Source organism: Macrobrachium nipponense, chromosome 7 (assembly GCF_015104395.2).
Source record: "Macrobrachium nipponense isolate FS-2020 chromosome 7, ASM1510439v2, whole genome shotgun sequence".
Taxonomy (NCBI): domain Eukaryota; kingdom Metazoa; phylum Arthropoda; class Malacostraca; order Decapoda; family Palaemonidae; genus Macrobrachium; species Macrobrachium nipponense.
In genome coordinates this window covers 52,285,714-52,312,907 of record NC_061109.1, presented here as the reverse complement: position 1 = coordinate 52,312,907, position 27,194 = coordinate 52,285,714, and the positions used below count along the sequence as shown (strand labels likewise).

Sequence of the window (27,194 nt, the reverse complement as noted above, 5' to 3'; positions counted from 1 at the left end):
GGAAAATCCATCCAAACTCTTTGCATGAAAATGACTTCAGAATCAACAGCAAGGCATAAAACAAAACTCAGTCACTTTAAAAAAGTAGTCAAAAGGGAAAATCCTTAGGAAAACAGGATCAAAAAAGGCTTCAGAGGCCAAACTCCTTCACAAAATATAAATGGGCCTCTTAAAAGAATCAAGAGAAACCAGAAGCAAATAATATGCCATGAACAGTGAACTAACTAGAAGTACCTACTGAAAAGATATTGTGCTCACCAATGGACTGATAAGGCTAATATATCATGTTTTTTTAGAATGACTTTTGTGTTTCATAGACACAAACCTTTCATTCAAGTTATGAGTAGATGTGATGCATTATTATTATTAATAGGTGTTAGTTTTTCCTGACCTCCGAGTCTCAAGTAGACTCTTCTCGGGCTGGTTAGATGTGATGCAAAGCTACTTGAAATCAAAATCCAATAGTAAATGATGTGACACTTTCACCTATTTTCTTTCAAATGTTCTATGGGCCATTCCTGATTTGAGCATTTGTATCTAATGAATTTTGTAAGTGCCCATATAAAATATGAATTTCCCACTCTTACACATGCAAATCAACATCCTAGAAGGTGGATGAATCAAGTCATATGTTTTTCAATAAATACTGCGCTAGCAACTGGGCACTTAGAGTTATTTGTTTCTATATTCTCTATTTGGATTATCTGCAAATTCATTTTGAATGGGACCCAGAAGTTCTTGTTCTTTGATATTATTTTTCTATAAAATTGCATAAATGTAGTCCATTCTCACTGAATCCATGGTACTAAAGAAGAAATTTTGTACAATAATGCTCTCAAGGCACGCAAGGTTAAAGAAGTGTGGTAAAAGGTGGTAATGATGTACTGTACATGGCTGACTGCCTTCCAGATCACAATTTCTGGATCTAATTTAATAATGTCTACAAGTCTCTGCTCAAAACTTTGGGCTCTAATTAAATGTACGCGTCTATGATAAGCTGCTCTCAACTAATATAAGGGAAATACTGACTAGTGTCTCCAGAAACCTGTATCAACAACTTTAGTAGCATAAATTTTGAGCTTAAAATCTGTGATTGAGTTAAATCTCTCCTGTTATGTACACTAACTTTCATGAAAGCATAATCATCATCATGTTGTGTAGACTTGGAGACCAACTCCCTCAACCGAAATGAGATGAGTTTACTTAAATCCTTCCAACATGAGGGGCAATAAAGGAAGTGAAGACTCAAGCAGTTGGGCCTCTGTGGTCTCCTGCTCTCCTTGTGCATTTGTCTCATGCTCTCCTTGTGCATTTGTCTCATGCTCTCCTTGTGCATTTGTCTCATGCTCTCCTTGTGCATTTGTCTCATGCTCTCCTTGTGCATTTGTCTCATGCTCTCCTTGTGCATTGTCTCATTGCTCCCTTGTGCATTTGTCTCATTGCCTTTCCTGTTGCATTTGTCTTCATTGGCCTTCCTTGTGCATTTATCTCATGCTCTCCTTGTGCATTTGTCTTATGCTCTCCTTGTGCATTTGTCTCATGCTCTCCTTTTGCATTTGTCTCATGCTCTCCATGTGCATTTGAAGAATTCCCTGTGAAGAGGAAGTGGCTACAGGTGTGAGAGGCAAAAGATAACTCCACAAGCAACAAAGGAAACTTTCAGCATGGGTTAATCCACTCTTGAATCAAACAAGAAGAAAATGGACTTAAAGTTGAAGTCAGGTTTGCCTTTAAAGCTACCATGATTTACCTTAAAAGGCTCTAGAGAACCAAAGATTACTCCAATGTTGGAAGTCTAGAACACAGAAATACATAGAAAAAGTTTTCAATTCTGAGAGATTTCACGAGGTCACTAAATTTGGTGGCAACCTCTGGAACAGCACTAATCTCAAAGAAGCTTCCTCTCTATCATTAGAGGGTAAGACCACTAAAATGCTTAAGTGTCAAAGACCTTCAATACAATAATCCCACACATCTTTCTAATTCAACCTTGAAATTCCATAAAACAGAAACAGTTCACTTTACCTGCCACAAGTTTACTATGCCTTACCCATAGGGTTTAGAAATCTTCCCTACAACTGTAATTTAAAAACTTCTCTATCATAAAGATTGCCAGATACCCTCCAAGCTTGCAGGTTAAGCATGAGAGATTGTGAGATAAGTGAAGTGAGACTGATGCCAGAGCTAAGGTTTCACAAGACATCCTCAAAGATGGTCCAACAGGAGTGATAATTCATCAGTGAACACCTTTTGTTGGAATAAAGAGAATAAAGTGAAGGCATACAACTCAACACTAACCTTCTGGTTCATAAGGTCATTTGTTCTCTATGCTGCTGTATCCTGTTTTCCAATGAACAAATGGTCTGTATGTTACCAAATTAATCTATGGGAGGTCCCAGGTTACCCACAATTGTCAACATATTTTTCAATGACGAGAAGGGCTAGTCTGTTGCTGTTGACATCAGAAACTACATCCCAATTTTCTACTATAAATCTTGCAATTAGTTTGATGTCTCTCTTCTCTCCACAAGTAGAAGGTTCTCAAAACCAACTCCTGACTTGGTAACTGGTGACCTCTTAATTAATCTAATCAATTAAGCTTTAAATCCTGTTGAGTTTTCTGGCATCAGCCTCTCCATATGAAAATCACCCCTTTGTTAAGTCTTATATCTTCATGGTGGGCTTCTTAGTCCCCTGACTACACATTTGTTTTGGAATGCTCTTGCCTCTTGGCACAGGCACTCCTGCATAGACAGTCTATTTCACAGTGCCAGAAAAACCATAGCATACCATATATCTTGAAATTCTAAAATTTTGGGTAACATTTTAAAAATGCAATACTACTGTGGACTTCCCTGACTCTTAAGCATGAATGATCCTTTGCTCTAGGAGTTGTTCATACTGACTCTTGACCATGTTAAGTCAGCCCTTTGCACATAGGAGAAAACAAAGACAAAAGTTACTATATGGGTCCATTTTGAAAACCACACCTATCGCCTATATTTACCACATACTACATATGTACTTATGTTTAACCACAATCGTACCTGGTATCTTTCTCATGAGGAATACAACAATATAAAAACAAAAAGTGGCCATAATAAAGTTAGATACCTGTACTTCTGACAAATGAGATTTAATCAGAAACAAAAACACAACTCATGAAAAGAACTTACACATGCAAAAGCATAAAGTTCAACAAACAAATTACAGAAACAGTTATCAAATACACGTTCTTTCTGAAAACAGAAATAAAGTGACCCTCAAAACAATAAGCAAATAAATAGCACCCCTCTAATGAAGTGAAGGAATGAGGAGAATACTGTACTTGGAAGAGTGCTAAAAAATATGTAGGCTTAAAATAGAACAAAACTAAGGGATAGAATCACTTGGCTGGAGAAATATAAAACTCCAAACAATTGAAGAACTCTTATCATCATTAATAGCTAATCTCTAGCTCAAGCATGATTCATTTTTCTTTGTAACTAGGCATTTAGACTTAATTTAAAAGTGAAAAATTGTAATCCATCAAAATGACAAATTTTTCATAACTAACAAACCTTCGGTCTTAACATTACGATAATCTTCTAGTGACACCTGGAAATCCGGTAAGATTAATAAAAAAAACTTGTGTGATCCAGGGACTATTAGCATTTGCACTTGCTCACAGGGTATTTAGGAGCTCCCGCAATGCCTTGGGCATCCTGTGAACACATCAGTTACTTCCTTACCACCTTAAAGAGAGGATGTGATTACTCTCTATTTGTTTAAACGGTTTAGTTTACCCATTTCCCTCTTTTTTTCTTTTCTATCTTTTCACTGGGTGTGCTCAGTGTGTGTGATCTTGTAGGTTTGTATAAGTTGTGTGAGATCATGGAGAATTTTGCCTCACCAACAAAGCTTTCTTCAGGATCTCTCAAGAAACAAAGGAAATGCACTAAAACAATGAAATCTCAGTTTCAAAAGAGGTTTAACACTCCACATTATGCGCCTCTCCTCATTATGCCTGAAGAATCAGAACACAAAAAAAAAAAAACGTGGGTAAAAGAACAAGTTTTTTGGACCCCCAACAAGAGAAAATGTTGACAGACAATACAAATCAAATTTAATTTCATCCAACAATACTTTTCTTTTTTATCCTAATTACAATTCTATGAAACATGGCTGAAACAGTGATAGTTTGAAGATGGGTAGGCAAAAATGAATGCCTTCATTCAGGGAAAAATACACACAATGCAATCCCAGAAAAATTAATTTCTGCATTTCCAAAATCATGTTGAATGTGAAGGGCACTTATTACACCAAAATGTACAGTACAACTATTCTGTAGTTCTTTAATGTGAAATATGGGAAATGAACCCTGAAACTCACTTTCCACCACTTCCAACATTCACTTCAGCGCATAATCTTTACAGATGACAAAATGGTAAGAAAAATGTAATTAAATAATCATTATTGAAAACACTCTGACAAAATAACCGCACATAACAGCTATTTGAGGGAAACAAGTTTAACAAAAAAGCCCTTCTAATCGTTTCCATCTATGCCAAGAGTATGTAGGAAAGAGAACAGAATCAGAGAAGAGCCAAGTAGTCAGGGAATCAGGAGCACTGTACTCACTGAGAAGTGTTAACTGAGAAATTAGAGCACGAGTAGCATACCACTCGGATAATAAGATACAGATCCTGTGGTTCTGTATTGCTAAAAAGAAAGCTATTATAGTGATAAATACCCATTTTATATAAACTAATATTTATATAAATTCAACAAGACTGACTTGCTATACAAAGAAAGGTGACTTTGGTGCACATATACTCAGAGTATACTCTTGGTAACAGGCAAGAAGGTAAAATATCATAGTGAATATTTGGAAACCACACTCAAAAACATCATGAATGGAAAATGAAAATTTGCTTATTACAAAACATCATGAAAATAAACATCTTTAAAAATTCTCTCAACTTTGCTGAAAGAAGATTGTTTCTTTTAATTCGATACTGCTAATCATTGCTTACCATTCACTCAGGCTTTCCTCCTTATGGATGCACATAAAGCAATGCGATCACAACTCATATGTAAAATAATAACAGTTCTCATGACTAGTAATACAATTGTAAATAACTACAAAACTTAAAAATATCTTTAATACCTGACAATAGAGAAAAGGAAACGATAAACTAAATAATATAACTATCTAAAATATCAATAATAAAAAATCTCCTATACTTTTATTTTCCTAGTTCACTATTTAAAAACAAAATGTACTTAAACCTGAACATGGTTAAAAAAAAAAAACTTATTTAAGTACGGACTCTTGTAAATTTCTGGTAGCCATTTCGTTGTTTGTCAGATTTATGCTTCGCCTTCCGGGAGTCGAAAAGGACTTCAGCATCACTATCACTCTCCGATCCTGAGTCTAAAAGACTGCTGAGCATGTGTGTTTTCACTGTAAGATAAAAAAAAAAAAGTAATGAAAATCAAGAGAAATTTTAGTTCTACATGTGACTGGCTGCTACAACAGATTACCAAGTATATGTAAAAATATGACTATACACATACAAAAGCAGACATTCAGCCAGAGAACAGTATTCTAATGAAAGAAGCACAAATGACCTAAATCAGGTTGCCTTGATTTTATCACTGTTATAAATATGTATATGAGGCCTTATAACAATACCGACTGTCATGCAGCATTTGCTGAAACTTTCATTAAAAATTTCTCAAAAATCAGATGTGAGTAAAAAGTTACATCTAGAATAATTAAAGCTTCAGAATCATTCTGCAAAGTCCCATCCACCTGAAGGAGAGGATGGGCTGGCAAATCTGTATGAGATCTGCTAGTCAAGTGTTTTCATTTTACTGGAGTTCAGCCTCAGGCCTCACCAATTACACCATTCACTGATGTGGCCTATGTCATGACTGAGGCTGAGGGCATCTTCATTTCTCATATGTGGAGACTTCACTACAGTATACCCACAAGTGCTGCATCCCCGGCATACTGCAATATTGTTTTCTGGGCAAACAACCATACCGCTTGCTTGTACGCACCAAATTAACACTACCCTGTAGAACTCAGGACACAATAGGCCTTGGTTTACTAAAGAGCAACTCTCTGCTGCCTACCAGTTAGGAAATCTTGAAGTAATCCTAAAACATACCCACCCACTCCAAGATTCTGAAGTTTATAAATAAGTGCCTTGTGATTGACTAAATCGAAAACAGCACTAAAATCTATTTAAATTACTCTCACTCAAAACCTATCAAAGTTCTCTTGCAAATGGCAAGTCAATTTTAAAGGAGCATTGAGGGTACCTAACTGCTTTCTAAATGCATATTGACTATCAGCTAACAACCCTTTAGATTCCATATACAGGCAGTCCCCGGGTTACGATGGGGGTTCCGTTCTTGAGACGTGTCATAATCCGAAAATCGTTGTAAGCCGGAACATCGTAAAAATCCTAAGAAAACCTTACTTTTAATGCTTTGGGTGCATTGGAAACTATGTAAACTGCATTCTTATTGCATTTTTCATAAAAAAAACTTCAAATATTGATTATTTTGCATTTTTGGTGTCATATTTCATCTGCCAAATGAGCGTTATAGGTGTTGTAACCCTGGAACATGCGTCGTAACCCTGGAAATAATGTCTGATGAATATAATTGAGAAGCACCTTAACCTCAGAACGTCGTAACCCGAACCCGTCGTAATACGGGGACTGCCTGTATACTTCTATAGTGGCTTAAAAATGAGTATCAGCAATGGAGAGCACAGGAAGAAAAGAAATTGGCCTGTACGTACTGCAGTCTACAGATATGCCACTCTATGGAGAGGCACTGTAATAATAAGCTTGCACTTATCCTCAATGATAATACATAAGCAAAATATTCTATAGATTCTACAAATCTTCGGAACAACACGAGAAAATTTTTTTAAAAAGCAAAAGGAAGAAACCATCAGGATCTCCTCCGCCCCAGCTATCAAGATTATCCAGATTTTTTTTAACATCCCTCAAGCAAAATGTAAATTTTGTAAGAATAGGTTCAGGATGACATATCAGGGAGAGGGACATCCTCAGCTGATTGTCTAGATTCAAAATCTCAATGAAGCAGTCCAGCCTGTTCCTTAGGGCCAGTAACCAATCTACCAAAATCTGTTGGTAGTGGTGGAATGGAGGGCAAGCCTGACCCAAAAATAGACGATGCCAATTTGGTCCACAACAAATGATGCCGATTATTTTCCTTCAAATTTCCTCCTCTAGGAATTATTGTACAGTAATTTCCTTCACCTGTTTGATAAGTTCTATTTGCAGCATGGCAAGACTCGGCAAAAAATAGTGTAATTTTCATTTGAACAATTTTGTCTCCATGTGCTAAATTAGGTCTCTTTGTCAAGGTAAGCTCGTCTACATGTATCATCAAACCTTGGTTGGTCATTTTGCCTGAATTTGATGACCTTTATAAGGACATACTATTAAAATAGACATCAGCACTTCATTACTTCATTTAACTTCTTCTTGTGATCAGGATCTAATATAACATTTGAAAGATTAAGTGCCTGACAAGCTTCAGTAATGTGATCCCAACTGGGTTTAGATTTCAGCCAGACCTTTTTTTCTAATGGTGGAATCAGTATATTAGAAATATACTGATTGACAGATAAGACCATCTCAATGGTACAGTGATCAGAAGTGTCTATATACAGTATTCACAGACCTTGGATAATTTATAGTCATTGACACCTTGAACATTGTTTGTTTTCTCAGCTTCAGCTCAACTTGCAACTTAAATTTTGCTCTATATTTTTTCTTACTGATATTTTCTCCATAGTAATAAGGGTATACAGTATTGTAATGTAAAAATATATCAATCCTATTCTACTTAACGTTATTTGTAACATAAATACAGTAATTTTTTAATTGTACGTTGGCTGAAATATAAGCAAAACAGCTGTTTCTCATTCTGTTGCATATGGCTGTACACGTTTACACAACAAGTATAGTGTTATTAACTGAACACTAACAGTATGTATATCATATGGAATCCTAATAGTACTCACATACAGTTTTCTGATGTCTCGCATTTGTATGCACCTTCAGATCTGTAAATGGAAATCAAATATACATGCATGTATCTTGAATTGAATGTGTAAGAAAAGAAATAGTAAAAGAAATAAAATTTTAAATAAAAGAAAGATACCAAGGATGACCTTAGACAGCAAATTAAAATAAGTAAAATTAGGTTGAGGTGTTTTTGAACATGGCATGAAAATAAAAGAATATGAAAAGCAATCATGAATTACTTAGAAGGATACATCATTCTTTCTTTAGTTACTTACGTTTAGTATTTTCTTCATAATTATCTAAAAGAGAGTAACGGGGAGGTTTACGACGCGGCTTTGCACTGGCCCCAAAATTTCGTACAATTAGAGTAATGACTCCCCACACAGCAAGTCCCAAAACAATTGCCATAAAGCATATAGTCACAAATACATAGACGACGCTCCAATCTGAAAAAGATGTACAATACGTAAATGATGCCAGGGAACTGAAATCAAGATGACTTAAAAATTTATCTCTTCTATAAAGTAAAATAGTACATAAAACTAATTTTGAATATAAACTCACAATCTATAGTATTATTTCTTCTTTTATAGCAAAATGTTTACAAAACAAATTTTCTCTAAAGGAAGTACTAAAGGCGATCCTGTCTCGTACACATAAGGCCTAATAGTTCTCAGCTGATAATCCAGCTCATTCTCCATGCTGTCTGCATATCCTAATTAGAATGTAAAAGAGGGGGGAGTTTTTCAAGGTATGGGCTCATAGATGGTCACTCCGTGAGTCTAGGAAAGCGTCATCGTCCTCATCCTTGCCAGCCCCCCCCCACCCAAATGATCTCCTCCAACCACTTGAGCGTATAATCTGTTTGGTCCCAAGACAGAACCAGGCTCATAGGCTCTCGTGGCTGAACCGTAAGAAGCGCATTCATCACGGTCACTCCTGTTTGTCTCGTTGTTCCTCCCGGTGTCGCCCGAAGAAGTTGAAGGGACAGGTGAGGGAGGCCCGACGCTCCTACCCTGCCTACCAGCAGAACCAGTAGGCTGGGAGGAGTGCAGACGATCACCAACCCACGGTGGTGATAAAGCTGCAGGTCTGGACCAGCGGTCTCCTTGCAGAAAAGCAATGGACCGAGGACGGTAGCGCCGGTCTCTTGCGTCAGGGGAGCTGCTAACAGCGCTCCTACCCTGCCTACCAGTAGGGTGGGAGGACTGCAGGTGATCACCAACCCACGTTGGTGATTGAGCTGCAGGTCTGAACCAGCAGTCTCCTTGCGGAGAAGAGCTGGACCGAGGACGGTAGCGTCAGTCACGTGCGTCAGGGGAGCTGCTACCAGTCATGCAAGCCGTCCGGTTCCGATGGGAGCGACGGTGGGGTGGCTGGTAGCGTCAACTAACACGGCGCGAGTGGACATCGTCCTCATGACGCGCCATGGAGGGGTGGGGGGACCTCTTCCCAGCCTCGCCACGTGAATGGTCTGGTGGGAACGTCATTGCAACCCTGGGTACCAGACGATCACTGTGTGAGCGATTGCCAGTCTGGCGAGAGTCACCTAAGTGACTCTTACCATCCTTCCGTTCCGTGCCTGGGTCCTGACGGTGAGTGTACTCAGCCCGTCTGGACTTTGGCTGCACAGTCACCTGCAGGTGACCATACACTCGGTGATGCTCGCAAATGAGCAGCCGAGACGGTTCCCAGTCCGGAGGTGGAACCTCTGGAGCCAGGAGCAGAGGTACCAGCGGTGGCTGGTATCTCAATGGTCCCCGTCTTCTTCTTCCCTGAGGAAGGAGAGAATGAGCCCCGTTCCCAGAGGAATGGGAGGACCAGTGGAAGACCCACCTGCCTCACCGGAGCGAGACAGACCCTTGGAAGTCCCTGTAAGAGACTTCTTGTGGGGGGGCGAGGCCACTTTCTTCTTACTCAGTTTGGAGGGCCTTGGAAGTCGAAGGGGAAGAAGCAGCAGAAGACGACGACGAAGACGAAGAAGATGACAACAATGATGACACCTTCTTCTTCTTTGCCAATTTCCTCAGGATGGCAGAAGGTTCTCCCATCCAGGTTGCGGGTATGGCAGCTGCCAAAGCAGCAGGCCCCAGCGCGACCTGGGAAGGAGGACCTGACGGAGCAGCAGTAACCCTCCTCAAGGAGGGTTACGAAACTCTCACATGGCAGGTGAAGCATCTGCCACCACCGAAACTGGTCAGTCACGCAAACGTGACCGTTGTCTGGGTGGGGCTGAGTGTGTACCTGACTGGAGAGAGCCGATACCATCCTTGGACTTGTCCAAGTCCTCGTCTAGGCCGAAACCTCTCAAGAAGACTGGATGGGGAGCCTACACCGGTCTCTGCGTGGATGGTCCCGCGGGACCGTCACGTCAACCCTGGGAACCAAGCAATCACCTGCAAGGTGCGACTTCCTCCTTTCTTCCACTCCGTGCCTGAGTCATGACAGTGAGCGGACTCAGCGTTAATGACTCTGGATGCATGCGAATACGAAGATTAGGTGCACTCGGGGACTCGCGAATGAGAGCCGGACTCGGAACTAGTCATAGGGGGAGAACCCCTAGGACTAGCAGCAGAAGTACGAACTGAAGTTTACGCTTCTACAGCTCCTAACACGCTAGACCCTGGGGGAAGACCCAACCGCCTCCTCAGTTGAGGAGACAGACCCTTAGAAGTCCCGTGACAAGACTTCTTAGGGGGGGAGACCACCTTCTCCCTATGGCAAAGAGCCATAGGAGTCGAAGGAGTGAGACTGATGAAAATATGATGATTTCGAAGAGGAGGATGACGACACTTGACAAGTTCTCTTCCTCTTTGATTCCTCCAAATTCTGTGAGACTTCTACCATCAGGAATAGTTAAACATCACAGGGCAGCGGCGAAAGCTTCGTCTAGTGACGTAACTCCAAGGTAGTAGTGGTAAATGAATATGATTACTAGCAGGGTATCAGTAAACACACTCACGAATCAGTATCACAGCATGCTACGAGTCATAGGTATAATTCCTAGGTTAGGATAACCAATACGAAGAGCTATCCAACCAATACTGCTGTAAACACAATCACCACTGTAAAACAAAGAAAAAATTATTTAAAGTAATAAGGATACTCCTCCCGCATCCAAGGGCACCGCCCTCCAAAGTGAGAGGAGATCCCCAAACACCAAAAACACACGCCCCCTCTTCTACCTTCGTCCGATAGTAAGTGAAAGGATGAAGGAGAAGAGAAATTACCAGGGAAAACAAAACAAAGGTTAAACCTCTGAAGTTCCCCTCGGTAATTTCCAAGCATAAGCGTAAATTTTGGATGAATACGTCTCATTACAGGATCAATATCACACCTGTTAAATACATATCTCGTCCTCACGCTAAAGGGCGAAAATATGTAAATAATAAAGATGTTGGTATACCTTTGTTGCCGACTCTTTAACACAAAGTAGAAAGGTGGCTATAAAGGCTATCACAAAAAGTGGGTTTGCATATTAATTTACTTGACTGAATTTAATATTAATATCAAACACTGTATATACATATTTATTTAAAAAACAAAAATAAACAAGAAAGATCCCACCGGGAAAATGATCAACGACCAGTCAGCAAGGCAAAGTGGAGTGTTTACATCCGGGCAGCCTGGCCTACCCGCCTGCCACACGGTAGTTACTGCCTAACCACCTTGTTCAAGAATTTAACAGCTGAAATTCCAGCTGCACCCAAAGTAATTCCTTATGTAAAGGACTGAGGGTTTGTATATCATGTAGGAACAATCTGCATTATACTCAGCCAAATTAAAACTAATCACCAGAATTACCGCCACCAAAAGATAACTCAAACTAATCCACTGAGGGAAAAGGAACCTTCGAAGATGAAGGAGTACTATCCAAAATATCAGCACCCGACAAATCCGAAACCACATCCACACACCCACCTAGACTTAGAAACCTTCTGCCAGAGAGACTTTGAAGCAGGAAATAAAACCCCAGATGGATCCAACAACAAACCCATCATACTCGAACCCAACACTGAACTCGAACCCGAAGAAACCTGCCCTTCAACTTGTCTTCCTGCAAACTAAGTAGGGAAAAAACTATTTTCCCTACTTGTCTGTGTCTGAGCTAAATCTATATCAACCTCAGAACTTACAACTTGAGGGGAAAAGGGAAATTCTGCTACCAACACTGCCTGCTCCGCACCGGGGGGGCTGGCAGATCCTACCTTTGAGGATTGCGGATCTATATGACTCTCAGCACCAGTTAGGGCTGGTTCTGGAAGAGGCAGGGGGGCTAAAGAGAATGATTAGAATCACTTTTACTAACACTACTTTTATCCTTACTTTCAGTTAATTTACTCATCAAGTTGGAAAATAAACTCGACATACTAGATGATAACCTTTCCTCTAGCTTTCTAAACAACTCTGATTCTAAGGCTTCTTTATCAACTGACTGTACCTCTACCATTGATCCCGATCTATGGTTACTCTTGGAAGCTAATGATTTCCTGTGCTTAATGTAATCTCCCATTTGTACTAACGACCAATCCCTACATTCTTCATACCTTTGGCCTACGCTACACTGAACTTTCCTACATGTAATGCAGAGAATGTCAGTCAAATTTGAGTGTACTCATCCTCCATTTGCAGGATATGCAAGACCAATGAGCGCTGACATCTCCAGCAGTTGATTGCTCGGTCGTCGTGGCAGCAGAGGAAGCATAAGTAGAGGCGTTGGTGGACGATGTTTCCTGGCGTAACTTATCCTTCTCGAGTCCAATTACTGAACCAAGTCAAAACCACGAGGGAAGTTCCAAAATCCAGATCAAAACGTAGAAAAAACCAGAAGCATAAGACGTTAATAAAAGGCCAGGGCCGTACACTAGTATCCAGAAACCGAGTCTATTTAGTGGGGGTCGGGCTAAAGACCAAAAGTTCGCCTGATGTGGGACATGTCCTCACAGCACAGAAAACTAATAAAATGAAGGAGGTAGGCCTCTGAGGGCCAGTATTTGCAGCAACATTGCCAATGATACCACAGGTAACTCAGTAGACAAATTTTTACTTGCAGCGTTGGTAGCGCTGACAGTTAAATACCAACTTTGTGGGAAAATTTGTGGGGATGTAGTTCGGGCTGGTAAGTGACCAGGGCTAATTCAGGTATTCAGAGAATGCAATGCCTGTTTTTGATAGCCTAGCAAACGGAAACACAACATTTTCGAATCCTAAAGAAACTCTGCAAAAGTGTTTCTTTAATTTTTCGTGTAATTTATAAGTTTTCAAGCTTTTATTGTTTGTTTAATTTTTTATGTAATTTATGAGTTATCAAGCTTTTATATGCAAATTAAATAACATTAAATGATAAAAATAATAATTCTCTCTCTCTCTCTCTCTCTCTCTCTCTCTCTCTCTCTCTCTCTCTCTCTCTCTCTCTCTCTCTCTCTCTTTTACTGAGATGAGAGAATTTTTATGGTACAAGCAGTATGTACTATGTCTATAGCCCTTTAACGCCGATTGGACATATTAAACGGCGAATAAATTGTCTGTTGGGTGCTGATTGGACATATGGGACGTCGACGAAAAAGTTTGGGATTTTGACGTAAGGAAAAAATCTATTTCTGGGCGATTGGCTCGTGTCGCCAGCGAAATATCCTTTAATCTATTATTTTCTAGGGTAAATGTACTAACACATACCAGAGAATAATAAAATAAAGAAAAAGGTCAGTATAACTGACTCGCTCACCCTCCAAGAGGGTGTCGGTATGAACACTAGGCGAGTGAGACCACTACCACGAGCCAAATACCAATAGAAATCTCCCACAACAAAAACCCTCCATGAGGAGAGCCGACCCACAGATGAGCAGCTCGTACTACTACTACTCCATCCCATGCTGCCTGACTGCTGCGCCTCTGGTGGCCATCCTGAAGTTAGCAGACAATCTTGGGCGAAGGGATGGGTAGGGTGGGATTTCGCTGGCGACACGAGCCAATCGCCCAGAAATAGATTTTTCCTTACGTCAAAATTCCCTTTTCTGGGCTCAGCTCGTGTCGCTGCGCGAAATCGTAACCAGAGCAAATAGCACAAGATTGTAAACAAAAGTAATAAAATAAATCAGAATAGGTCTCAAATAAAAAATAAAGTAAATATAAAAAGAATATAATTGCTAAAAAGATACAAATACACAGTGATACAAAATAAAAATATGCTTAAATTACCCTTAATTCTAACATGTTTCTTATCATAAGGTAATTTACATATGTACAGAGGTAAAAGGCTTACATGTAACAAAATGGTATCTGTGTAAAGGCATGTATCAAAATATAATAGCAATTAGAGTAGTCAAATGAACCAATTAGACAACAATGATAATATCTAAGGAATGCATATGACTTAATATACAAAACCCGTAACCATTAAATAAATGAGATGTATCCCCTAGCATAAAAATAAGGGGGTAACATCCATGAGATCAAAATCCATAATCATCTGTGAGTGTCCCCTAGCAAAACTAAGGGACACCACTACATCATCATAAAAGCAGCTAAGACACCAGGTGAATGTAAATGAACACGGTAGAATAGACGAACTGTTGGGTGAAGCAGGTAGAAAGGAGGACTGAATCTTCTACTACAAATAACTAGAATCAGGGGAAACTATGTTTCCCGCTGCTACTGCTGAAAATTTCAGAGCTTCCAAGGACTTAAAGGTAATGGCGTTTGAACACTGTCGGAGGGGCGATTTCCATCCGGTATACTTTTTTCAACTCATCGAAGTTCATGTGTTGGAAATAATTAATTGAGGTGGCTACTGCCCTAACATCATGTGCTTTCGGGAAAGAGTCAGGATTGGCTTGCTTAATAAGTACAGGATTTGCTGCCTGATGCCTTTAATGGATTAAAGTACCACCTTTTTTCCCTCTTAAAGAGGGGACCCGATGAGGATGAGGAGGTCCTGGACAGAAAGGCTCGTAAGGTTGTAACTGGGCAAAGAGATACATCTTGTGGAAGGGGTAGTACCTTCCAAGGTTCCCACCTCATCAAAGGATCTTCATTCTTTGCTAAAAAAGCTACGTTCCGGAGAAAGTAGTACTTCCCCTGTGGGAAGGAATTGAATATGATCCGGTATCTGGTATAAAGCCGACAGTTCTGAAATTCTTGCTCCTGAAGCTAAGCTCAATAAAACAGGGTTTTCCTTAAGAGCATTATAAAACGAGCATGTGTCATTGTCGGTTTCTGAAGCCAGTTTTAGAACATCGTTTAAGAACCATGAAAACTGACGTAGTCCTTACAGAAGGTCTAAGTCTAGCACATGCCTTAGGAATAGACGGAAATATGGAATCCGTCAAGTCTATGTTGAACCCAAATTGAAATATCTTTTTCAAGGCTGACTTGTTTGTCGTAATCGTGCTAGCTGCTAAACCTTTTTCAAATAAGGATCTTGAAAAAGGATATAGCTGAATTAACTGTCATGATTCTAATATCAGATTCTCTCAGGAAAGATTGCTAACTTTTTGACAGCAGCTCGTACTGTCTCAAAGTTGAAATTCCCTTTTATCGGATTCCAAGAAGAGAATATTCTGAGGGTCAATATTCGCATCTCTTTTTGCCGCAAACTTCATGAATCCATAAAGTTAGGGTTTTGAGAATCCCTGAGGAAGCGAACACAGTCTTCGTTTTTGTACTGACTGGGAGAGCTTGGGATTGGGGATCCGCCAAGAGGACGAAAGGCCCAGCTCCAGAATTAGGGGATACCAATTGCTCTTTCGGCCAGTCTGGGCTACTAGAGCCACTTGACCCTTGAACGTCCTGAGTTTGTTTAAAACTTTCATAAGAAGATTCACTGGGGGAAAGACATAAATCTTCTTCCAGTTGTTCCAGTCTAGAGCCAGGGCGTCCGTGGCATAGGCCAGAGGGTCCAGGTTGGGGGCTATGTAACAGGGAAGTTTGTGATTCGCTTGAGATGCGAAGAGATCCACCTGTAGCCCTGGGACTCTTTGAAGGATCCATTGGAACGAACTGTTGTCCAGTGACCATTCCGACTCTAGGGGCACTGATTGGGATAACGCGTCTGCTATGACGTTTCTCACTCCAGCTATGTGAGTGGTAGGAGAGATGCCAACTGAACTTGTCTGCCAGGGAGAAGATGGCTACCATCACATGATTTTAGATGACGTGACTTGGAGCCTCCTCTGTTTATACATGTACTACCACTGCGCTGTCCAGAACTAGCTTTATGTGGAAGTACTTTGGTGGGCGCAACCTTTTTAGAGTCAAGAACACTGCCATGCCTCCAGAACGTTTATATGGAACTGACTGAACTGAGGTGACCAAGTTCCTTGAACCTTTTGGACCTGTGAATACCCGCCCCAACCGCTTAAGGACGCGTCTGTGTGGATGGTAATCCCTGGTGGAGGGAACTGAAGGGGTACTGACACTGACAAATTCTTGACTTTCGCCCACGGCCCGAAGACGATTCTTTAGAATCAGAGGGACTGAGGATAGTTTGTCCTGGCCCTGACATTTGCTCGTGAGCGCCAGATTCTGGTTAGGTCTTTCAGTTTGGCTTTCATTAAGACGTTCGTCACTGATGCAAACTGGAGAGAAACCCAGGATCCTCTCCTGAGCTCTCCTTGACGCCAGTTTGTGCTTAGAAATTGCTTGACTGACTTCGCTATTTCTTTCCTTTTGGTTGATGGAATCGACAGAGTATGGGAGGATAGATTCCATTGAATGCCCAGCCACTGAAAGTCTGACTCTGGAGTGAGTCTTGACTTGGTCCTGTTTATCTTGAAGCCTAGATATTCCAGGAACTGAATCACTTTCAGTGTAGCTCTGTTGCATTCCTCGACTGTTGAAGCCCAGATCAACCAATCGTCGAGATACGCTACTACCATAATCCCTTGTGATCTGAGTTGTTGCACTACTGCTTCCGCTAGTTTCGTGAACACCCTGGGTGCCACGTTGAGTCCGAAGGGAACTACCTTGAAGGAGAATGCTGGTCTCCTATCTTGAAACCCAGATACGGACGGAAGTTGTCTTGCATAGGGATATGATAGTAGGCGTCTGTAAGATCGATAGAGGTGGTGACGGCCCACGGGGAAGTAAGTCCGCACCTGTGAGATCGTGAGCATCTTGAACTTGTCGCAGCGGATGGCTAAGTTTAAGCGGGACAAGTCTAAGATTACCCTTCTTTTTTGTGAGCCTTTCTTTGGCACGCTGAACAAGCGACCTTGAAACTTTTAATCTCTTGACTCTCGCTATAGCTCCTTTGTGAGGAGGTCCTCTGCGTACTCTGTCAATTCTTTGGAAGGAAGTTGACGGAAAGGTCTGGATGGAGGTGGGTTCGTCAACCAGCTCCAACCCAGGCCTTTTGACACTATGCTCTGAGCCCATTCGCTGAAGTTCCACCGGTGGCGAAAGTGAAACAGCCTCCCTCCTCCCTGAAGTTCTTCATTGGTTCTGGTAACCGCCTCGGCCTCCTCTGAAGTGCTTTTCCCCGTTTAAGGGGCCTCCCGATCCTCTCCCACGAAAGGAACGCTTACCTCTGCCTCCCTTACCCGAGCGGTCAAAGGGAAACTTCTTCGTGAAGCTTGACTCTCGAAGGCTTGATTGTAAGCTGGAGAGATGGCGTAAGTAGGAGGGCTGAGGCTGAGGGGATATCATCATAAATTGGCTGTGATTGAGCCTTAGAGGTGGAAGGTTGGGCTGTTTGCACTAAGGGCACCGACTGGAACTTGTGAGGAAAGCGTGGCTGCTTTTTCTGGTAAGGATGGAAAACGCCTAGTTTTCCTTTGTCCCTTACCTTTAGGTGTTAGGTCTTGTCTCCTCTTAGCCGTAAGGCCCCAACGGTCCTTAAGGCTCTGGTTCAGCCTCGTAGCCTCTGACTGGACTTCCTTCACCATAGCTTCTGGGAAGAGATCTGCTCCCCAGATGTTAGACGAGAGTAACCTATTCGGCTCATGTCGAATAGTTGCCTCTTGTAGGACATGTTTCCTACAATTCGTCCTAGCAGTGGCAAACTCAAACATATCCGACTGTACCGTTTGAGTCAGGGCTTTGGTCATGAGCTTAAAAAGTGGTTCTGAGCCATAAGCTATGGTTGCTACCCTCGGACATAGCCATAGAGTTAATAGATCTGGCTAATCGCGATTTCGCGTCAAATTCAGCCTGAATAAGGCCATCTGGGAGCCTGGGTAGCTTTTCACCAAACTGCTCCATAGCACAGTCCGGTTTGAGTTTGCCAGCTGAGAAGGTGTTTGGCAAGTCCTCCCACAATTCTCCGGCTGAGGGGAGCAACGGAGATGTGGGATCTGCTTCCTTCAATTGAGGCATGGTTCCCCCTTCTGGGCCTCTGGGATGGTAGACCTCGCGATCTTTGTCAGGAATGGGAGCGGGGTACTCTCATCCATTGTGAAAATGGTAAAGGGACTCTTGAAAGGTTGTATCCTGGTGTTAGAACAATCCATGTCCTCTAAACATCTGAGCCATTCTCTCTGAGCCTGGTCCCGAGAATAGAGGACTGTCTCCTTTGGTACCCTATCATCCCGTACCATGGCTGCAAGCTGTAAGCCTTGCGTAGCCTATGAACGGAGGGCTGGAGGTCTTCCGGGAAGAACTCGAAGTCTCTATCCTTCGAGTTCCGAATTACGGTATGGAAATGAGACCGTCTTGGAAGGGGGCGTATGACGCTACTCTCCATGGATTGTTCATCGAGAACGGAGGTAGCGAGTCATACGGAGGAAGCTGAGTTGCCACTCGTATTGGAAAGTGGAGGCGGAGCTATGGAGGGGCTAGAGGGGCTCCTCAGTCCGGCTATAATGGAGTCTTGGGAAGTAATCCTATCCGACAGACGAGAGATCATTTGTTCCATGCTACTCTTTAGGGACCCAACCAGGTCGCCCACCTGTTGCAACAGGCCAGCATTGGAGTCCAAGGCCGGAGCTGCTGCGGAGTGGAGGGGTGGCTCTGAATCGGAACCAAGGGTAGCGGAACTGGTGACTCTGCCGGGGTGCGAGATCGCTCTCTGGGGGGGGGAGGATTTACTCCTCGAGGACTTAGAGCCGGAGCTAGAAGCTTTAGACCTGTCTGCTCCGGGATTCGCAGCCGGAGACTTACGTGAGGAGGATGACGCCGAAGTCGACTTCTTAGACGACGACGACTTCTTAGACGACGACGACGCCTTAGTCAAGGATTTCACCTGCTTGACCCTTGACCTTAGGTCTAACCGAAGCGTCAGGAGGAGTATATAATTCATCACCTGTAAAGCCTTGGAAGGATGGAGAGGTTGCAGGAGTAGAAGAAACAGTTACACCCAAGGGTGACCCCTTGGGTGTCCACCCTACTTTACCTCGACCAACAGGTCGTCTACACCTACCATAGGTTCCACATTAATATCTAGAGTCGCGACGTCCGTGGAGATATCCTGGTCTTGATCAGTTAATGAGCAGCCAGCTGTTGTTGGATGAAGGCGATAGTAGGGGCCGCCTCTACTGGGTCGACGTATCCTGTCGCCTTGCCTCCGGTGAAGATTAACAGCGCCAACCGCTTCTCCAAGATGTAGGGCATACCTTGGCGGCGTTCATTCCCAAAAACGCCGACCGACCCAGGCCCGCAGGGTTGCCAGTGCGGTATCCTTCACTGCCGGCGCCTGGAAGAGAGGGCGTAGATTAGATTTGAAGAATCACTTAAAAACTAAAACTTAAATTATAACTTAAACTTAGATGCCTTAAGTTAAAGTGGATGATGAAAACTTAAGCACTAAAACAGAAGCGGAGCAGCTACCGGAGATGGGATACTCACCCCTTCTAAAAGCTGGGGGCTCACCAGATCGTAACATATGGTACACGTCTCATGGTACCAGACCTGGATGTCCCCGTGCAGCGTCGCGCATGGAGCATGGGACGGCAAACTTCGTGGTCCACATGGGTCCTGAAGTGTGGCGGCGCATCCGGATGCTCACAGTTGGTGGCCTGTAAGGTGGGGAGATACATGAGTATCTTAAAGAAGTAACACTTACAGGCTAAAGGACAGAAGAACTCCGTTGCATGCCGGAGCTCGGAAAAAATTTGGGCGGGTATAACCCCCCCCTGCCTCGCCTGAATAGGCTATAATCCGGAGATATCCGGTAAGACATGGAAGGGAGGGGGGAAAAGGTTTAAGGTACTTAAGATAAACTTATAGTTAATCTAAGAACGCTTAAACCTAAAACACAAACGAACCGGACCAAGTCCAGTGCGTAGCGGAGTTTAGTAACTCAGCAATGCGGTAAGGTTAGCAGGGACCCACTGTATGTTCCGGTCCACTTCTACTGGGTGGACTAACATCTTCCCGCTGGATGCCAGGACTCCGATCAGGAAAGGGTCCTAGCAAGGTCGGGAAGGGCGAGGAGACATACAGGCTCGAGCGAACCGGAGCGACAATGGGAGCAACGGATGGGGGGAAAGGCCAGTACCCCCCACCACATCACCACCGGGCCGGACCGAGAAGCCGGAGAGTCACGTCCAGTCAGGGTCTGTCCCGTCTCCCTGGCCCCTCCGCCTGGGGGGAGAGAGGGAGCATGCTCGGGTATGTGGAGCGAGCGCTGGGCAGACCGACCCACCCTCCCCGACTCTATGGAAGAGCGGGGAGGAGGAAGGGGGAGGGGCTGGGCAGGCAGTCTGGCTGTCTCGTGATCGCGTAGTGACCACGAGGCGGTAAGGACTAAAATAAGATAACTAAGCCTAGGACCAACCAACTGATCAGAGAGATGCTATCGGGAAGCAACTGAACTGAAAAGCGGTAGCATGGAGGCCTACTGGCCAAAACCGACTGATCAGGAGAGATGCTATATGGGAAGCAACCGAACTTGATGAGCGGTAGCATAGGCTCAAGGAGCCAGGACCTAGGCTAAGCCAGACGCCTAACTAACCTAGCCACAAAACAAAATACATGGTATAATAAAATAAAATAAAAAGAAAAAAAAACAAAAAAAGAAAACAATATAGTAGAGAAAAAATCCAGGAGTGTACGACTAACCCGAAGGAAAGTCTACACTCAAAGCTAGTCAGAGGCCGATACTAAGAGCCGGGACTAGGGTCTGGAAAGAAGAAGCCTACATAAGGTAAAAGACATGCATGCATGACAAAACCTGAGTAGACAGTACCCTAAGTAAAATGGATAATAAATATAGAGCGATATAGTTAAGGGGATGTTCTAGGTATGGGAGACCGAGAACGAACCCACCACGCGGCAGAACCATGCTGCCATGCTTCCGACCCCGAGTTCGTATTTATACCTAAAAAACGGCAATACTGACTGAGGGCCGGAAAAAAAACCAACTAACCATGAATACTGAGTACTTAACTTAGCTGCTGCAATAGCTGCACGCTCCATCATAGATAAATCCAACGAAAGGCACAAAAAAACCAGAGAGAAAAATATCACGTTGTGACTCGTGTGCGCTAACTGAAAAGGATGGCCACCAGAGGCGCAGCAGTCGGCAGCATGGGATGGAGTAGTAGTAGTACGAGCTGCTCACTCTGTGGGTTCGGCTCTCCTCATGGAGGGTTTTTTGTTTGTGGGAGATTTCTATTGGTATTTGGCTCGTGGTAGTGGTCTCACTCGCCTAGTGTTCATACCGACACCCTCTGGAGGGTGAGCGAGTCAGTTATACTGACCTTTTTCTTTGTTTTATTTTATTTATTCTCTGGTATTGTGTTAGTACATTTACCCTAGAAATAATAGATTAAAGGATATTTCGCGCAGCGACACGAGCTGAGCCCAGAAAAAAGTTTTTTTAAAATTCGCGGAAAAATAGTTATAGGCCTACTAGGAGAAAACTTTTGAATCACGCGCCTTGAGGGATGCTGGGACCTCACAGATCAAGGCGTTTTTTTGTTTACAATTGTTACCCAGGCGCACAAGCGCGAATTTCTTTCTTCTCGCACTAAAAAGCATCAGCGACACATCTCAGAAATTATTTTGTCCCTTTGGCATAATTTTTGCACCATTTTATATTAGCTGTTACATGGAGTATTACATATGAAAATGTGCGCAATTTCATGTAAAATACAACAAAAAACTACCCATGGTTATAGCTTTTATCAGTTTTGAAATATTTTCATATAAATAACGAAAAGTGCCAAAATTTCAAACCTTCGGTCAAATTTGACTTCTACCAAATGGAAATGTCGAAAAACAAAATTGTAAGCTAAAATTCTTATATTCTAGTAATATTCAATTATTTACCTTCATTTTGAAACAAATTGGAAGTCTCTAGCACAATATTTCGATTTATGGTGAATTTATGAAAAAAAAATTTTCCTTACGTCCGCGCAGTAACTCTTCCGAAAATATCATACATTTTTTTGTCCGATTGTCGTAATGTTTGCACCATTTTAAATTAGCCTTCACATAAAGTTTTATATATGGAAATGTGCACAATTTCATGTAGAATACAACAATAAACAACCCATGGTTGTAGCTTTTATCACTTTTGAAATATTTTCATATAAATAATGATAAGTGCCAAAATTTCAGCCTTCGGTCAACTTTGACTCGACCGAAATGGTAAAAAAACGCAATTGTAAGCTAAAACCATTACATTCTAGTAATATTCAATCATTTACATTTATTTTGCAACAAATTGGATGTCGCTAGCACAATATTTCGATTTATGGTGAATTTATGAAATTAACTTTTTCCTTATGTCCGCGCGGTAACTCTTCCGAAAAAATCATAAATTTTTTTGTCCTATTGTCGTAATGTTTGCACCATTTTAAATAGTAATTACATAAAAGTTTTTGTATGAAAATGTGTGCAATTTCATGTAGAATACAACAAAAAGCAACCCATGGTTGTAGCTTTTATCAGTTTTGAAATATTTTCATATAAATAACAATAAATAGAAAAAAATTCGTCCTTCAGTCAACTTTAACTCGACCGAAATGGTCGAAAACTGCAATTGTAAGCTACAACACTTACAATCTAGTAATATTCAATCAATTACCTTCATTTTGCAACAAACGGGAAGTCTCTAGCACAATATTTCGATTTATGGTGAATTTTTGAAAACAGCTTTTATTACGTCCTCACGTTACGAATTCATGCATCATTTGGTGATAATATTTTCTCTATGTTGCTTTGATCGTTTTACAATGTGTCATATACCAAAATGATTGCAATTTAGTGTACAATACAACGAAAAAAAATAAACTCGTTAGCTTTAACCGTTTTGCTCACAGCGCGATTTGTATACAATTATATATGAAATTTTTTTTTGCGCAGTCATATATCCCAAAATTTGTATATGATAATGATATTTTTTTCATTTCTGATGGTTGCATACCAAATTTCAGGCAATGACAAAAAAAAGGAGCCAAAATGAACTCTTAATCTTGAAAACTAAGCGTGCGGTGATATTTTGAATAAAACATTTTTTCCGGTTCGGCGCTCACTCGCGAACGCCGCCGGCATACGGGAGAAAATTTTTTAAAATAACGCTTCGGCGTTTAAGGGTTAACATTTTTAAATAATAATAATAATAAAAATATAGTTTTAATTACAAAATTAGTATGTGATAGTATTTTAAAGAAATAATCTTTCCATTTTACTTTTAAGTAAGAACAACTCTTCTCTATCTCTCTCTCTTTCTTACTGAGATGAGAGAAATTGTCTGTCTGTCTGTCTGTCATTTAAAAGTTAGCTTAATACTTATGTGAATACAACACCTCTCTCTCTCTCTCTCTCTCTCTCTCTCTCTCTCTCTCTCTCTCTCTCTCTCTCTCTCTCTCTCTTTACAGTTAGGACATAACTGAGGGTTGTATTAGTCAAAATAAAAAGCTCTGTTTGTTCATGAAAAGGAATTTCTGAGCAAAGAAAAAAAAAAAAGAGACAGAATAAAGTATCTTAAAAGTGGTTGAGAGGACTTCTAAAAATAGATCAGTCAGAAGAGGGAAAGAAGAGAGAAACACTGTACATATGTAATCTTCACACACTCCAATGTTCTTACCAACCATTTATTCTTTTTTTAAGGGTAATGTATTAACCTAACACAAATGAAATTACAGTAACTTAATTTCATTTAAAAGACAGCTTAATATTTATGGAGCATGATTAGGGTCATATTTAGTGTTCGCTTCCTAAACATTGAAGTGTGTCATAACAAAACTGAGGCCACCACATTACATATACATAAAATATTAAAGTGTTGAATTTAATGACCTCCTAGGTCTGAATTTTTAGACAAATTATGCAGAAACATACTAATTCTTAACAATAAGATTCTTCCATTCTTGTATTATAATATATTTTTGGCAAATAATAACATTTTTTTTTTTTACATACCACAGTTTTGAACACCATCTCCCATATGACGACGCATGAATGATTCCATCCACCACGTCTGACATCTGCATTCTCTTGATGACTGTGTGCATTCACCGTGTCCTAAAATAAGGGATTCCTTGCCATTACTAAGTCTATTAATTTGTACATAACACTGTAAAACACAAAGGTTCTTATGGCCATGCATAGTGGAATTCAAAGTTTTCAGTTTATTTTTACACTTACTACAGAGAGGGTGTGAAATGACTCAGAAAATTGATAATTCTTGCATGTTAAGAAAAATAAATTTTCTAATATTAAGAAGCTGATTGTTCAATAACTCAAGTTCAATATACAGTAGTGCCTCAGGTTACGAAATTAATTTGTTCCAAAGCGGCCATCGTAACCTGATTTTTTCATATCCAGATCTACATTTTACATGTAAACTGCCTAATTTGTTCCAAGCCCTACAAAAACACCACAGTAAATTTTGTAATAAAGCTAAATTGACCAATAAACAATGAAATACAACAATTTGGACCATTCAATATCTAACCTAACCGTTACTGTATCTGTAAATAGTTACTGTACCTGTAAATAATGTGAAATAGTGTACAGGATACAAGAAATACTGTACGTACGTATGTAGTAAAATGTGGAACCTTACCTTTCGAGTAAGGAGAGGTCTGAAAGTAGCGACAAAGGAGGAGGACAAACAGCAGAAAACATGAACATTTAACTTTACAAAACAATAAAAAATGGCAGAAAACATTACCACTAAACTTTACAAAATCACTAACACAAATTTACGTTAACGAACAAAATCTACGTGAACGAACGAATTCCACGTGTGTACAATAACGCTGCTGAAACGAAATGGTCGAGGAACTCCCTTACGTAGATGCATGATGGGATAGATGCTGACCAATAGGAGAGCAGGATCTTACGGCAGTAAGTAGCATCAGGAACCAATGGGAGACCGGGAGGATGGTGGCGAGTCTACTGAGTTGGCGGCGCACAAGTTTTAAAATTGTTCTCAGCGGCCCGGGCGAATCTCGGACTTAACAGTACAGATTATTGTAAATTGCTAACACAAATGATTTTTTTAATTACAATTATTATTATCATTTGAAAATATTAATAAACATATATGTACATACATGTACTATAGAAATCTCAAATCTCAGTAGAGAGAGAGAGAGAGAGAGAGAGAGAGAGAGAGAGAGAGAGAGAGAGAGAGAGAGAGAGAGAGAGAGAGAGCACACTCTCTCCTCTCCAGTCACATTATGTGATATATTTGACAGCTGTTGGACCTCAGTTTGGAATCTGGAGTTCAAAAGAAAGATGCGTGAAGACTGGGATTTCATTCATTCTTACATAATTTTTTAATTTATAAACTAAAATCTTACTAATTCACTACAGTACTATTTTCTTTGATGAATTGATTGCTCTTTACATTTATATTATTTTAAAATTTGTAAATTATTTATTTACCGTACAGAAAACACATCTCTGTAAGAAAGATTGACAGAGAATAATTATTGTTATTCTGTGATATCATTTAATATTATTAAACTTACTAATACAGTATTGATCAATATTAATATTTTAAAATTAGTAAATCATTTTTGTATCATAAAAATGTATTTAGTCACAAAAATAACATCAAAATACACTAATTTGGGATTTTTTATAGTCTGAAAAAAACCTGCAAATGGGCGAATTTCCTGCAAATAATGGGTAGATAAGGTTTCATTTAGACTCTTGTATTTGTAACATGTTTGAGAATGACCTCAAAGATATAATTACAGACTTAAATATAAATTAGTTGCCTTATAGATACTTTCTTTGTATATGTACATTTAATATGTTTTGTGAATAAGTTTTTGTTTACCAAAGATCTGAATGTGGTCAGCTACCGCCCTGTATAATCCTTTAATTGTCTTGTCCCTGTGTCTGAGCAGTTGGACTTAATCTTTTTGTTCTTAAATTGTACCAATGTTTATGCTTGTTTGGAAAGGTTAATCATTCTTCAGGTGTGTTGGATTCTAGGTACTAATCTCCTTATAATTCCTATCTGTCACTTATACGACCTTTCCTTGTACTCTCAGTTTCTCATGTAAGTCAGTTTGTCTGCTAAGTAAAGGACGTTGAGTCGAAAGATCTTGTAGAAACTCCGTTGTTTATCTTTTGTCTTACTAAACTATATATATATATAATATATATATATATATATAAATATATATATATATATATATATATATATATAATATATATATATATATATATATATATTGGTAATACAGTTGTTTCATACATAATCAGTTCCAGGAAATCTCCTATGAAAACCGAAACGTATGAAAACCATAGCAATAATTCCCATAAGGAATAATGTAAATAGTATTAATACATTCCAGACCCCCAAAATATTAAGAAAGAATACATTTTACAAAGAATAAACACAGTTTTGCATACAGAAAAGAATGAAAAATAATTATAAATGAATAATGAAATGAATAATGAACATTTAACATCACTCTTACCTTTATGAAACACTCTTATTAGTGTGTGGAAGATGGAGAGGAGGGGAGAGGGAGGAGGAGAGGTTACTGTTTGGAAGGGAAAAGCAATCCAGAAGGACTTCACGTATCATGAACCTTTCTAGGGTTACTTCTCTAGGTAGCTTGAGAGTCACTGAATCCCTGTCAAATAACAAAACTGTCCAAAGATATTTGTTTCTGAAATCTCTTCAAACATCTGCCTAAAATGGTACAAAGAATTGTCATTACCCATGTTAGAGACACGGATTATGTCTTTGTTAGGATGATGTGTCTCAACAAAATTTTGTTA

At 40.6% G+C, this 27,194-nt stretch overlaps 1 protein-coding gene across 3 annotated transcripts in view; it reads right to left on the bottom strand.

Moving 5' to 3' along the window:
* Positions 1-2,959: 2,959 nt before the first annotated feature.
* LOC135217718 (dyslexia-associated protein KIAA0319-like protein) overlaps positions 2,960-27,194 on the bottom strand; it is a 248,419-nt gene continuing 224,184 nt past the window's right edge. For 2 of the 3 annotated variants that reach the window (XM_064253707.1, XM_064253706.1), the window contains exons 16-19: positions 24,366-24,467; positions 8,336-8,506; positions 8,057-8,098; positions 2,960-5,446 (exon numbers count right to left, since the gene is read on the bottom strand). In XM_064253707.1, coding sequence (XP_064109777.1) covers positions 5,301-5,446; positions 8,057-8,098; positions 8,336-8,506; positions 24,366-24,467 — 461 coding nt within the window. In that variant the 3' untranslated portion in view covers positions 2,960-5,300. The remainder of the gene's footprint in view (positions 5,447-8,056; positions 8,099-8,335; positions 8,507-24,365; positions 24,468-27,194) is intronic. The other variant, XM_064253708.1, reaches the window with a different exon arrangement.